The sequence below is a fragment of the Pollicipes pollicipes genome, unplaced genomic scaffold, assembly GCF_011947565.3.
Source record: "Pollicipes pollicipes isolate AB1234 unplaced genomic scaffold, Ppol_2.1 Scaffold_4881;HRSCAF=5763_pilon_pilon_pilon, whole genome shotgun sequence".
Classification (NCBI taxonomy): domain Eukaryota; kingdom Metazoa; phylum Arthropoda; class Thecostraca; order Pollicipedomorpha; family Pollicipedidae; genus Pollicipes; species Pollicipes pollicipes.
In genome coordinates, this window is record NW_023596576.1 from 18,076,038 (window position 1) to 18,090,104 (window position 14,067).

A 14,067-nucleotide genomic window follows, 5' to 3' on the forward strand; every position below is an offset into this window, starting at 1 on the left:
TTATATACATATCAATAAATTGAAATAATCGGAAAATACGAAAACGTATAAATCATTAAAATGCGACAAACATTTTTGGTCTATCCTTTTCCACCAAAAATAAGCAGTGCGGTAGCAGTTCCACAACCTACATGATCATTACCTTGTACCAGGTGATGTTAAACTCCTCCATGCTTTCAACAAAGCAGGACATTTCTAGTGTCGATCCACGCACAGCTTCTAACGTAGTGTTCTCGCTGCGTCGGACGCTGGGAACACCTGCGCAGCAGGAACGGGCCGGCGCCAAATAAAAGACATGCTCATTCTGTCAGGCTTAAAACAGCCTGGCGATGCCTTAAGACATGGTGAGCATTCAAATAATATGAAGCCGCGTTTCCTATGCTTACAAACACTCAAGAACTTACTCAAAACTTTGACCGAGAATTCCCGCTTCAGTTTGCCGGCTTCATTTACGGCAATGCAGGTGTAGTCCCCGGCGTCCGTGGGAGCCAGCGAAGGCAGCGACAGCGTATGCTCTTGATCGCCCGCAACCGCAGGCAACTCCATACCATCCCTCAACCATATCACCTGGAGCAAAGGACAGACGTGCAAACGTGTTTGCTGACAGGAAACCTCAGTTAGCAAACGCATGCGAGAACTGCCCGCCTCGGAGATCGGTGCCTGGCTATTCGGTACGCAAATACGTTTTTCAAAGCATCATAATCACGTATTGCGCACCTGCCGATCATGTAATCGCCACAAACTGTTCAGTTTCAGAACAACCATCTCTGACCCTGAACCCATGACACCAGTCGACAACAGCGACCAGACACATCGGTCCTCGGCCCTGACCCTCGATGTAAGTCAGCGTTTCCAACCCGAGCACCCTACGGTGACCCTGTCGCCGGACAAGTCACTACTGCGTGACCCGTGCGGCGTCAACTGTGTGATCTGTCTCCAAGGTCAGGAGGCCCTAACCCGCTGCTGACCCCGTCCCCGGCGACAACGAACCTTTGCCGGTGGCTGGCCCGTGTTACGGCAGTCGAGCAGAGTCGACTCGCCGGCGCGCACCACGAGTTCCGTCGGCACCGACGCGTCGACGAAGGCCGGCGGACTAACGACCGTGACGCGCACGTCGACGGAGGCGCGGCCCACCTCGCTGACGGCCTTGCAGTGGAATAGGCCGGCGTCACCGAGCTCCGAGCTGCGGCAGCGGGAAGAGTAGGGTGAGCTGCAGTTAACCGGGGGCCGCAGGCGCGGCAGAGGGTCACGGCAAAGAGATGCGACATGGGCACGCCGAGATATCAAATAACATCAGTGGTGTATGCATTGGGGGGAGAAGACGTGACACATGCCAAATGAAATTTGTCAGGAAATGACACTGACGCTCGGTTTGTCACGATTGCCTCCGAGTTTCGCTTTATCTGAACGCTGACACCAGGTACTGATAGCCACACGCCATCATGTTTTGGGGCATTTCTTGCAATTTGTCATTGGACATCCAAAGCACGAAAGCCCACCCTGAAAGACGCCAATAGATATCAGCTGGTATACGCCGCACCGCAGTACCAATGGTCCGTCCAGTGCGCCATCTGACCACCTACCTTTGTTTGTAGATGTGGTTGTCTGAGGCCATGTAGGGAGCGAAGGTCCACAGATCGGAGAGGGTCGCGGTAGACTCCTGTCCCGGCGCCGTCCGCCACCAGCTGACCTCCGGCTCCGGGTTACCGGAGGCGTCGCACATCAACCGCAGAGGGTCACCCTCCAGCACCGTCACTGCAAACGCAAGGCGCACCACTGAACACCGCCAGTGTGAGTGCAACGGGTGACCCAGGCATCAGCGTTTCGGTACGGGGCCCACTGCGGGTCACGCGCCAGCATTGTCACTTAAAACGGAGCGCTCATCCCCAGCACTGGACGTGACCTGCAATGGACTAACGCATTCGGCACAACCAGAGTGTCCCGTGGCCCTTACACTCGTCCGCTGCCACGGAGAACGGCACCCTTCACTGACAGTTCACTCGGAGAGCTTATGTCCGAACTGCAGCGCCCAGCAGCGACTACGGACGACTTCTGCCCGGGAGTCTTCACAGCCTGGCGCCTCTAGCCTGTCACGAGGCTAGAGGCACACTAGTTACATCCACACTCGCTACGCTAAATCTTCCCAAGGTAAGCTGCGTGCCGCATTCATGAGTGGGCGTGCCCTTTCCCCTGATGGGAGCACCGTTCTAGCGCCCGCACATAACCCGAAGAAGGGCCACCGTGCGGGTAAGTCCCTGTAGCGGAGGACTCCACATGGTTACAGTCCTGCTCCATCCTCACTTCTCTCCTTCATTCCATAGCCTGAAATGGTCATCACTAGCCAAAACATTCATGACCCCTAGCAAACTAAACTTGGCCAGTCGTTCTCTTTCTGAAATAAGTGTCATTTTCGTCCTGACGGTGCCGCGGCGGTGGACGTGACGGTGGGCGTGGAGCCCCTTGGCGCCGAGAGCCCTTTCCTGAGCTGACTGAAGCGCTCAGGTCCAGTTTAATCTCCAATGACCTGGAGTGTTCCTCCGCTGACTTTAAGTGCCCTCCCACTGACCCGTATCCGCCTCGACGGCGGCTGAGGGCGGCGTGAGCACATCCAGCGCCGCTCGCCGCACCGCCTCTCCGGCCTCGTTGTGTGCGCGACACGTGTAGCTGGCGGCGTCCTCGGACGTCACGTTTCGCAGCTGGAGGGCCCCGCTCGGCAGCAGCTGCACCCTGCGTGGACGGCAGAGACGGCCGCTGAGTGCACCCGCAGGCAATCGCAGTGGATACGCACCGTCCACAGAGGAGGCGGCGCACCAGTTCAGACAGAGCCAATCGCGGCGGACACAAGGACTGACCGAGTGCGATGACTAACTGCGACGACAAGCCGCTTGCCTTTCGGCGCGGATGATCGCCATAGCTCCTGCTGACGGGATGAACAACAGGCGGAGGTCTTTGTGCCCCAGAAAATCCTTGCAGGCTATTTCGAGATCATAAATATTTCACTGGCTGTGCTCAGAGTTGCAGTTGTGCTCAGGCAATGCATTTGACACTAACTGGACATGGCGGATCATCACTCACCTGTCGTTCGTGTCGATGGGACGGCCGTCGCGGCGCCAGATGCGCTCCGCTGCCGGCTCGCTGGCCTCCAGGTCACACCCAATGACGACGTCCTCGCCCTGCAGCGCCTCCAGCCGCTCCGGGTAATCCTGCGCGCGAAGGTAGCAGGGCTTTACCTACCGGCCTCGAGTGGTCATAGTGTTGATCACGCCGAAAAGGCACAGAGCGCGGGTTGATATGGCGCGGCACTTAGCGACTGTTTGGAATTTTCGACGCTGTTATATATTGTACATTTCGACGCGTGGCATCTGCGGCAACTTAACATCACATTCGTTCTGAAATTCCGGGGTTTGCAGCTCGCGTGCCTGAATTTTAGTTGTTTTCAACTTTTGAATTCTTGTCGCACGATAGTTATTTTTGGTGTCCCCCAGACAAGCAGTCTTCTCTATGTGTTTGCGCACCATCCTCCCACTACATGGCATCCTCGGTGGCCTCTCGTCACTCACCCATCGTCACTCACCTTGAGCCGGGGCGGCACCAGCACGCGCAGGAGGACCTCGTGGCGAGCGCGGCCGATCTCATTTTCGGCCCGACACATGTACGCGGCGGCGTCAGCGAGCTGGACGGCCGGCAGCAAGAGGGTCCGATCGTCGGCGGAGATGATCAGCGATGACGTGTTGCCCCACAGTTCGATCCCGTCCTGTCGTCGCCGGCACAGGTGTGAGGTGGGGGGCAAGTGACGGGCGTTGCTTACGCATGGCAGTTATTGGTTTTAGGATGACTTTGGGCCGCCTGCACCGCTTCAAAAGACTATAATTTCGGTTCGGTAGCTTCGTCACGCGGGACGGTATGCAAGCATTACTCTGATGTTACAGCAGAACCGGTGCGCAACCTTTGCATTTAAACCCAAACACTATAAAAATATGCTTTTGAAACTTAAACGCCTTTCTTGCCCAAAGAACGCAGCAGCAGAGAGCCGCGTTCAAATTTTACAGCAGAATCGCCGCAATGCCCGTCTGAAACTGCAGAGCGGCGTACCCGGAACCAGACGACATCTGAGTCCAGGTCCAGACGGTCCAACGGACACCGGATCGCTGTGGCCTCGTGCTCCAGCACGGTCCGCTCCCGGTCGGCTGGGTCCAGTGTGGGGGGCGCTGTCCGGGGCGGGGGTAGAGACAGATCAACTGCGGAGTCCGGACCTCAAGCTCGTCACCGGTCGTTACAAACACCGGACATGACTGGTACCATCAACACGACTGTGAGCTCGGCACCGGTCAGTACAAACACCGGACATGACTGGTACCATCAACACGACTGTGAGCTCGGTACCGGTCAGTACAAACACCGGACATGACTGTTACCATCAAAACGACTGTGAGCTCGGTACCGGTCAGTACTAACACCGGACATGACTGGTACCATTAACACGACTGTGAGCTCGGTACCGGTCAGTACCAACACCGGACATGACTGGTACCATCAACACGACTGTGAGCTCGGCACCAGTCAGTACAAGCACCGGACATGACTGGTACCATCAGCATGACTCTGAGCTCGGCACCGGTCAGTACAAGCACCGGACATGACTGCTACCATCAGCATAACTCTGAGCTTGGCACCGGTCAGTACAAACACCGGACATGACTGGTACCATCAGCATGACTCTGAGCTCGGCACCGGTCAGTGCAAGCACCGGACATGACTGGTACCATCAACGCGACCCTGAGCTCGGCACCGGTCAGTACAAGCACCGGACATGACTGGTTCCATCAACACGACTGTGAGCTCGGCACCGGTCAGTACAAACACCGGACATGACCGGTACCATCAACACGACTGTGAGCTCGGCGCCGGTCAGCACAAGCACCGGACATGACTGGTTCCATCAACACGACTGTGAGCTCGGCGCCGGTCAGTACAAGCACCGGACATGACTGGTACCATCAGCACGACTCTGAGCTCGGCACCGGTCAGTACAAGCACCGGACATGACTGGTACCATCAGCATGACCCTGAGCTCAGCAACCCTCGCCAGATTGCATCATTAGCTGCCACGTCAGCTGATATGTCGACATCGCGGCTCAAATGCAGTGAAACCGATAGTGGAAATAGGCGTTGTATGTGATGCGTTCATGTGAATGCTAACGGTTTCGGACGCCGACACCAGCATTATTATGATGTAAACACAACCATGCTTGTATCCACCAGGCACGCGAAAGAGACATTCCCATCTTTACAGCTAGATATCGCTCTTCAGACACTTTGATGATCTCAACGCAAAAACCTCCGAAAGCAACGGCGCAAAGTGGAAGACCTGTACGAACACGTAGGCAGCGCCCACCACCGCGCAGGGCGTGTACGCCTCCTCCCACCTCGTCTAACCCCGGTACGCAGCATGGAGCAGCCGATCTCCCTCTCACCGATGACAGCGACGAACACCTGGGCGCGGTCCAGGCCGACGCCATTCCAGGCCAAGCACGTGTAGAGGCCACTGTGCTCGGTCCGGGCGGCGGCGGCGCGCAGGGTGCCCCCCTCATCCAGCAGGGAGCCGTCCGACGACAGCTCGGGCCTATCACTGTACCAGCTGATGCGGGGCGGCGGCTGGCCAGTGGCGACGCACGGCACCTCCAGAGGCTCGCCGGGGGTCAGCAGCAGCGACGGCAGCGGCGGAGAGATGGACGGCGGCTCTGTCGCCGGCAGGAAACAACTGTCAGCAGGCTTTCAGTCGGGCGTCCTTTCAGCTAACTATATTCAGTCTGAAATAAGCGCTTGGATGCAGGCAGATGTGTGAGACGCTCACGAATCAGAAAACAAAGTTCGCAGCACGCGACTGGAATCGAAAAATAGCTTCACAGCTCATGCCAGGTGTCGAATCAGATACGCCGGCACGGCAGGCAACACGCCATGTCGAGATAAGCCCGCGGGGGGAGGCAGCGACACAGAGGCCGCACCACACGCGCCGCACCAGTCACCAGGCTACGCACCGAGCACGGCCAGGGAGACGGTCCAGCTCGCCTCGGCCAGCACGTTGCGGGCATGGCAGGTGTAGTCGCCGGCGTGCTCTGGCCGCAAGCTGGCGATCCGCAGGAGGTGACCGTGCGCCGACACGGTCCAGTCAGACGTCGCCGGCACCGGCTCCTCCCCCTGCCAGGCGTGGGACGGCACGTTCGTGGGCACGGGCTCCCGCCGCGTCACTACTCACTCAAGGAATGGGGGGCGTGGCAGATCGCTGAGCTAAACGTGGACCCCTCAGCGAAGACGCTCGGTTATGAAATACGCGCTTCGTAGCGACAGGTTTGGTCCATAAAGACGTCGACTTGGTCCACCGCTGCACTTCTCATTGCGTAAGAATTTTATTGTGCACCAAAACACTACATCAGGGTACGGTCTTATAACGGACAGGCAAACTATGAAATATCAAAATATGCAATTCAGAAATAAATATCACCTATGTACAACACAGTGTAACTCAGAAATATTGCAAAATTGGTATATACTGTAACGTTGCATAGTTCAGTTTGGACTTGCAGCGGATAGAACGCACCTTATACCACGTGATGTCGGGATGGGGAATGGCCACGACAGGGCACCGCAGCACTATGGACCGATGCACCTTCTCCTCGTACTCAGCCACATCGTCATCAAAGTACGGTGGCACTGAAAGAAGCACCGATGCTGAGACGTTTCTGTAGATGTTCCAGTTTCGAGCGGTCATCATAAAAGAGTTCGTTTAAAACCAGTCCTACCACCTAAACTAGTCCTAACTACATCCATAAATCACCACAACTATGCGCTGCAGGCACTCACATTCTTGAAAGTAAGTACGTTAAGTACGTAACATCCTTCTGAAAATAAGATGGCTTTGACTCCAGAAGATTTCCTCAAGCATTCCAGCCCTTCATGAACGAGAATGTTGGCGCTCCCGGCTGGGGACGCAGCCATTGTGTCACTCACGCGCGCCACTCACCGAGCACCTCCACCGAGTAGGTCAGCTCGTCCTGCCCGGCTTCGTTCGACGCCAGACAGGTGAACTGGCCGGCGTCCTCCCGCTTCATGGAGGGAATCAGCTGAAACAGGCGGCGTCTCCTCAGCCGAGGACCTAGTGACAGCACGGCACGAACGCTGCAGCGTCGGGCGTGCTCATTTGAATCTGCTCTTGGCAACTCACTTGTTTCGGCGAAAATCACGCTAGTACAGTTACAGGCACCAGCATGTAATTCATGAACAACCAAGTTGCCATGTTTCCCGCTCTGAAAACATCATAGACATCTAGTTTATCACATCATAGACATCTAGTTTAATAACTCTATGAATGATACCATACCACAGCGCATCACCTCACACCTCACACCTCGTGTACCCCGCTAGACAGTGTACACAAGGAATTAGACCAGACGGCGAACGAGGTCGTTAATAGAAAAATGTTCTGAAGATGGTATCCAGTGATCGATAGGAAGCGAAATCATTAGTACGCCAAATGAATAACCAGTGACAGACAGATAACCGGATCAAGCCCAATGGCCAATCGCATGCAACGTCCTAACAATCCGATTAATAATCCGATTTCCCATGTCGCCGGGCTCAGTATCACGAACTGATGCGGCAGAGTGCGTGTCCTGCTCTGCCAGCCATAGGAGCGGCGGGCTTTCATACCTGTGTCTCCTCATCTTAGTAGCATACAACAAGAGAACGGGATGTATTAGTAGCCTCCCAGCTTTGGCCAAACTTTACATTAGGCTTGTGACGTTGCACGGTAAAACTGGGCCAAAAATCATTGTTTCATCCCCACACTCTATGGCAGGCAGTCGCCCAGCCCCTGCCACCCCGCTCCTGACGAGCATCCCCTCACGTTCTACGGTGTCACAGCCGTCCCCCCCCCCCCCCTCTACCCCTCCGCCTCACCAGTGTGCGGTTCTGGTCACGGAGCCGGTGCGGCAGCTGGCCCAGCGGGCGGCCGTTGTGCATCCAGCTGACACCGGCCGGCCGAGCGGTGGCCAGCTGGCAGGTGAGAGTCTGGCCGTCCGACTCGACCACCGACAGGTCCGTGGAGTCCGGTACCACGATCTCGGGCGGCTCTGCGAGTGGGGAGCGTCAGGAACTGGCCGGGCAGCCGCGGGATGCGCCCGTCACAGACGGCCGGCCAACCAGGGAGAGCAGATATTCGATCACTGGTATGCTTTTTAAATATTCCATTCGAACTCTTTTAATGAATGGATTTTTGGGATCAAGGAGTGTTGGCTCGACATCGCAGATATTCAAGTGACTTTGCTCCTGGAACACCAGCCGCTGACCAGTGGCATTCGTCTGCGCGCTCCTGTAGCACCAAAGTACTGACCTACGACGGTGAGCAGAGTGTCCCGCGACGCCTTTCCGGCGGCGTTGAGCGCCTCGCAGGTGTAGGTGCCAGCCATCTCGGGGGAGGCCAGCTGGACCAGCACCTCCAAACCATCGGCGGACTCGTACAGATGCGGGATCGAAAGCTCAGAGATAGGTTCGCCGTCCTGGGGAGGGATCGAGAGCTCAGAGACGGGCTTTCCGTCCTGGGGAGGGACTGAGAGCTCAGAGACGGTCTCTCCGTCCTGGGGAGGGACTGAGAGCTCAGAGACGGTCTCCCCGTCCTGGGGAGGGACTGAGAGCTCAGAGACGGTCTTTCCGTCCTGGGGAGGGACTGAGAGCTCAGAGACGGTCTTTCCGTCCCGGGGAGGGACTGAGAGCTCAGAGACGGTCTCCCCGTCCTGGGGAGGGACTGAGAGCTCAGAGACGGTCTCTCCGTCCTGGGGAGGGACTGAGAGCTCAGAGACGGTCTCTCCGTCCTGGGGAGGGACTGAGAGCTCAGAGATCAGAGACGGTCTCTCCGTCCTGGGGAGAGACTGAGAGCTCAGAGACGGTCTCTCCGTCCTGGGGAGGGACTGAGAGCTCAGAGACGGTCTCTCCGTCCTGGGGAGGGACTGAGAGCTCAGAGACGGTCTCTCCGTCCTGGGGAGGGACTGAGAGCTCAGAGACGGTCTCTCCGTCCTGGGGAGGGACTGAGAGCTCAGAGACGGTCTCTCCGTCCTGGGGAGGGACTGAGAGCTCAAAGACGGTCTTTCCGTCCTGGGGAGGGACTGAGAGCTCAAAGACGGTCTTTCCGTCCTGGGGAGGGACTGAGAGCTCAGAGACGGTCTCTCCGTCCTGGGGAGGGATCGGGAGCTTGAGACGGGTTCGCTGTTCTGAGGACAGCCGGATCTTTCAACACCGGAGCTACGAGTTCAGATGGCATCAGTGCGCGCGCAGTGGAGGGCAGACGCCGGGGATGTTTGATGTCTGTGGTTGTCAGAACCTTGAAAGCTGTTTTAGGGACAAGGGGAGGGGGGGGGGAGGTAAACCAGCAACAACGGCGTAAATCACGAATGCTCGGAACGTACAGATGCAACTCAACTCGAAAACAAAAGTCCGAGCACACCAAAGAGTATGCACAAAAGCAAAGCAGCTGAACTAGACGACGAAACATGCCGTGAGAATAACAGAATGTCTTCCTGGTAACGACTGCTTCACGAGGTCTACTCAGCGTGCGTGCCATACGGCCGTCATACTCGGCCACTTGCCGAGTGCCGTACCTTGAACCAGGAGACGACCGGCGGAGGGGTGCCGATTGCCTCACACGTCAGTGTGGCGGAGTCGTGCAGAACCACGCGCCGCTCCGAGGGACTCTCCAGGATGGTCGGCGCCTCTGCGACGGAGCGAGGCATCAGCATTCACCCGTCTACACGGACCTCGTACCGGTCACGGTAGCGGCCTTGAGGCGGACCACAAGGCCCGCACACAGCGACGTCCCGCTGTTTGAAAGCAACGGCGATGGATTAAGATGGTTAGACCCGCATTAATTCTTGAGTTCTGAGTTGACCGAGTTAAAAATATGAAACCCAGCTCTGTCATTAACCATGTGAGTTCAGAACGAGTCCTCTCTTAAGTAAATACTCCGAGCGCTTGCGCCCCCTCCCCCCCCCCGCCCCAGAGCTCACCGAGCACCTGGACGCTGGCCTGGATGGCGGCGCGGCCATGCTCGTTGGAGGCCGTGCAGGTGTACAGGCCGTCGTCATCGGGCCGGACCGAACTCAGCGTCAAACTCGTGTCGCCGGGGCTGAAGCGGTCGGTCGGTGGCGCCGGATCACCCGCCGTCCTGCCGCCGGCCGCCACCTCCTCGGCCCCGAGCAAGGTGGACAGGTCGGGCACCTCGATGTCCCGCCGCCGCCGCCGCCGCCGCGTGGCTGCAGGCACGTCGAACGGCAGCTCGTCTGAGCCGCTGCCAGAAACGCCGTCGTCCAGCTCCGGTGGGGTGATGACCTTGACGACTTCGCCTGGGGAGGGGGGACGGGGGGGAGCAGCGTGTCAGAGGGTGAGAGCTCTCGATGTAGATGCTCACGGTTGACAGGAGTTTGGACACGTTCGGGAGGTGAGATACGATGAATCGGAAGACACGGCAGCGTTCAATAAGTTTGCAGTACAGGAAAGCACAAATGAACATGACAGTCGAGAGATAGGTCGGCGATATTTTGTGACGGCAATAAACTTACCCGAAGGACAAAATAGAGCTCGGTGAGATTTGGAGCCAATACTACGGCAAATCGGGGAGGCTCTTAAGCGTGCCGTATACTTTGTCCTATATGATCTTTCATCAATTCCAACTCCAGAGAGTACTAGTGCCGTAATATTTCACACTGCCTGTCGAGATAGTGGCAGTGCACTGTTACGAACTGCTGCGGATATGAACCCTAGCCTCGGAATCCGAAGTCTAATGCGATACCATCGGGTCATTAATATACCAGCGATTCGAGCCCATTTCGTCCAGCTGCACCCATGACGTGCCACGGCGGTTTCGAGCAACAGGAGACATCCACCACATACAACTCTTGGGCCGGCAGGACAGGGCGCCTTCCACGTAAACTTTGGCCTCAGTTAACACACGCACCAACACACCATCATTGGTCAAGATACCGCACGACGGCCATCATGATTCCAGGCGACTCTGGCGGGCCGCCACGTACCATCCTTGGTCCAGGTGACTGTGGCCAGCGGGTACGACTGCACGGGACAGGAGAGGGTGATCGAATCCCCCGGTATCACCGGCAGTCGGCGCACCTCCTCCCCAGCACCATCTATCACGGGAACACCTGCCGACAGCAGCGTCGCTAGTCAGGGGACTTATTGGCTGCCTAGGCCGGGGCTGACCGTAGCGCTATCCGGCTGCTAACCGCTGGCGTGTAATGCTTTATGACGTCGCTCAAAAGCAGATTAGCAACGGGCAAGTCAAAGATGACATCGATAGAGTACTGTCCTACGTTTGCGACGAGCCACGGATCGGCTTAAGGAACCTTCCAAAGAACCGGAGTATTGGTTGATAAATCGTTAACACGTGCGATGGACACGAACGATTCTGAAAAAGACCACATCAAGCTGTCGTCTGACAGAGGGACGCACCGTTCACAATGAGTTGGATGCGTCGCCTGGCCTCCCCCAGCCGGTTCTTGCCGATACACTCGAACTGGCCTGCGTCGGAGAGGCGGGCCGAGCTGACCAGCAGGCGGTCCGACAGCTCGCCGAGCAGAGGGTAGTACGCGAACTCCGGATCCGCCCAGGATACACTGCAACACAGGGTCAGAGAGCCTGACCTTAAGACGTCCCTTGCACTGCCACTGTCACACTGCGTGTGCACCGATCGTAACACCAGATGTCATGCCCATTGCGTGTTACACCACACTCTGCTGCTTTTTGACGGTACCTGTTTCGGTACATTCACATCTACCGAACGCTGTCATTAGCCCTGATCCCGGCTCTGCCCCGCCCCTCCGAGCCGTCTCCGTCCGGACCACAGGCCCTCCAGCCGCAGCCGGCAGCGTGTGACGTCACGAACCCGACCACCTGGCGGCCGTCCTTGTTCCAGACGTTTCGGGGCGGCGGCGCGCCCACCACCGAGCAGTTGAGAGTGACCGTGTCGCCGCGGAAGACGGTAACCCGCTGCGGGTCGGGCCCGGCCGGCCGCGGCGCCACCTTCACGCGCACCGGGAACTGACGACGCGCGGTGCCTGCGCTGTTCACCACCTCACAGCTGTAGTCGCCTGCGGACGGGGTGACACCGCTGCAGCGCGTCGGCGAGGCGGTAACAGTGGACAAAGCTCTCGCACGGTAACCCGGCACGTCAAATTGGAGTTGGACGGGTTCTAACATGTCAAGCTGGGTTCATCACGCCCAAGTTCGTGGCGGGTTTCGAGCTGGCGAGCTGCCAATGTACCAAGCCAGCTGGCCTGCCGGGGCTGGGCCGCCCACCTGCAACGCCGAGCTGTCCGCGCAGTGTGAGCTTCTCCCCATCTGCCGACACCATCACCTGCCTCACGCTGTCCTCCGGGATGGGCAGGCCGTCCTTAAACCAGCGGACCTGGAGGCAGGACATCGTTGGCAGCCGCACGTCGTGGCAAGGAAACACAGCTGCGCAGATACGCTTCTGCCCAAGTGTAACTTGAAATAAGGTTCCGTGAGCATTGGCAAGCTACCATATAAGTCTGGAGTTGGGCAGTTGGGAGGGAAAGAAGCTACAAACTGACGCAGATCTTTACATAATTACGGCCTCCTGTCTGTGGTGAGGCAGCAACGCTCCGCACCAATACAGCTATGACTTTCGGCGAAAGTAATTCGTTGCGTTTTCTGAGCCAAAGTCCAAATACTTGCGCACTGCTCACAGGCAGTTTGCAGACTCAGATTTCGCTCCAAGTGATCTCCAGGCGTTGAACAGTTACAGCAAGAGTAAATAAGGACATATCCGGAATAATGGCCGCTGGAACTTAGAAACCCGACCTGGGGAGGGGGAGCCGCCTATGATCCGTGTCGGGACTGACCTGCGGCACGGGGTAGCCGTCCACCTGACAGTCGAGCTGCAGCTGCTCATGCTCGGTCAGCACGCTTTCGCGTGGCTCGTGGAACGGATCGCCGAACCGCGGCGGCACCAGCACATTCAACTTGGTGCTGAACTTCACGCTGCCCGCCTCCGTCTCGGCCTCGCATGTGTACTGACCTGGGGAGGGGGGGGGGGGGCAGAGCGTGGCACACCTACGTGAGAGACTGCCCAGCCAGTAGCTGAGCGTCGGACGGCCGATCACGGCCTGTAGACTGCGAACAGCAGCTGAACGCGCCGCGGAGTAACGCGCTTGACTGGCATGCCTAAAAATACCGCGCGATGGTTCTCATCGGATTCATCTGGTTACGACGCAAACTACACAGCAGTCTGCAAAATACAGATAATCTCTCGGGAGCTGGCGGTGTTTGCTCAGACGCTTGCACCGGCTGTGAGCGAGGCGCCAGGAGCAGCCAGCGCGAGCGAAACAACTCACCCGAGTCCTCCGCGACCACCTCCGGTATGCGCAGACTGCGGCCGCCGTCGCCGAATACCACGTGCGTCTGATCAGATCGGGTGAAGGTGAACACCTCGGCGATGCTCTTTCCGTCCTGGGCGCAGAGGCGTGCGACGTCGGCCTCACGGTCCGGAGCCCCGGTTAGACGGCGAGTGCCTCGGGCAGGCACTGTCGCCTTCACCATCTCGCATAGTAAAACGAACACCGTGATGCGAAGTCAATCGGTGTGAACACCACTGCATCACCAGATTCTCTTTGATCTCAGCAAGTGAGATGTCAATCTAGCATTTCCAACAATTATTTGCAATATAGCTTTCCACGTTGCAGGGGGAGTTTCTGACAAGACAACAGCTGACTTGTCGAACCTTCACACTTGGTGCAGGCAACACACCCAGCAGCACCGGGGACGCAATGGACGGGAAGTGTCGCGCACATATGCTGAGAACATATTACATAAATACTGCGGAACATAGCACATGTTCCCATTCTATCTCAAACCCGGCAGGTGTGCCATTTATCAGTTATGAAAGCCAGGCACGTCAACAAAATTTTGACCAAGGGGATCTCCGTTCACGGTTTCGCTTATGCCCCCCCCCCCCCCCCCACCCGCTTCCCACGATACCCTCCAATT

At 57.5% G+C, this 14,067-nt stretch overlaps 1 protein-coding gene across 1 annotated transcript in view; it reads right to left on the bottom strand.

The window, feature by feature from the left end:
• LOC119100071 (hemicentin-2) overlaps positions 1 to 14,067 on the bottom strand; it is a 38,835-nt gene that overhangs the window by 16,533 nt on the left and 8,235 nt on the right. The window contains exons 13-34 of the mRNA XM_037223186.1: positions 13,416 to 13,530; positions 12,924 to 13,099; positions 12,358 to 12,466; positions 11,945 to 12,149; positions 11,512 to 11,675; positions 11,079 to 11,204; positions 10,056 to 10,391; positions 9,651 to 9,763; positions 8,390 to 8,555; positions 7,957 to 8,129; positions 7,022 to 7,121; positions 6,599 to 6,711; positions 6,039 to 6,198; positions 5,475 to 5,741; positions 4,093 to 4,208; positions 3,575 to 3,754; positions 3,076 to 3,203; positions 2,567 to 2,727; positions 1,584 to 1,755; positions 991 to 1,183; positions 405 to 567; positions 143 to 258 (exon numbers count right to left, since the gene is read on the bottom strand). Coding sequence (XP_037079081.1) covers positions 143 to 258; positions 405 to 567; positions 991 to 1,183; positions 1,584 to 1,755; positions 2,567 to 2,727; positions 3,076 to 3,203; positions 3,575 to 3,754; positions 4,093 to 4,208; positions 5,475 to 5,741; positions 6,039 to 6,198; positions 6,599 to 6,711; positions 7,022 to 7,121; positions 7,957 to 8,129; positions 8,390 to 8,555; positions 9,651 to 9,763; positions 10,056 to 10,391; positions 11,079 to 11,204; positions 11,512 to 11,675; positions 11,945 to 12,149; positions 12,358 to 12,466; positions 12,924 to 13,099; positions 13,416 to 13,530 — 3,552 coding nt within the window. The remainder of the gene's footprint in view (positions 1 to 142; positions 259 to 404; positions 568 to 990; positions 1,184 to 1,583; positions 1,756 to 2,566; positions 2,728 to 3,075; positions 3,204 to 3,574; positions 3,755 to 4,092; positions 4,209 to 5,474; positions 5,742 to 6,038; positions 6,199 to 6,598; positions 6,712 to 7,021; positions 7,122 to 7,956; positions 8,130 to 8,389; positions 8,556 to 9,650; positions 9,764 to 10,055; positions 10,392 to 11,078; positions 11,205 to 11,511; positions 11,676 to 11,944; positions 12,150 to 12,357; positions 12,467 to 12,923; positions 13,100 to 13,415; positions 13,531 to 14,067) is intronic.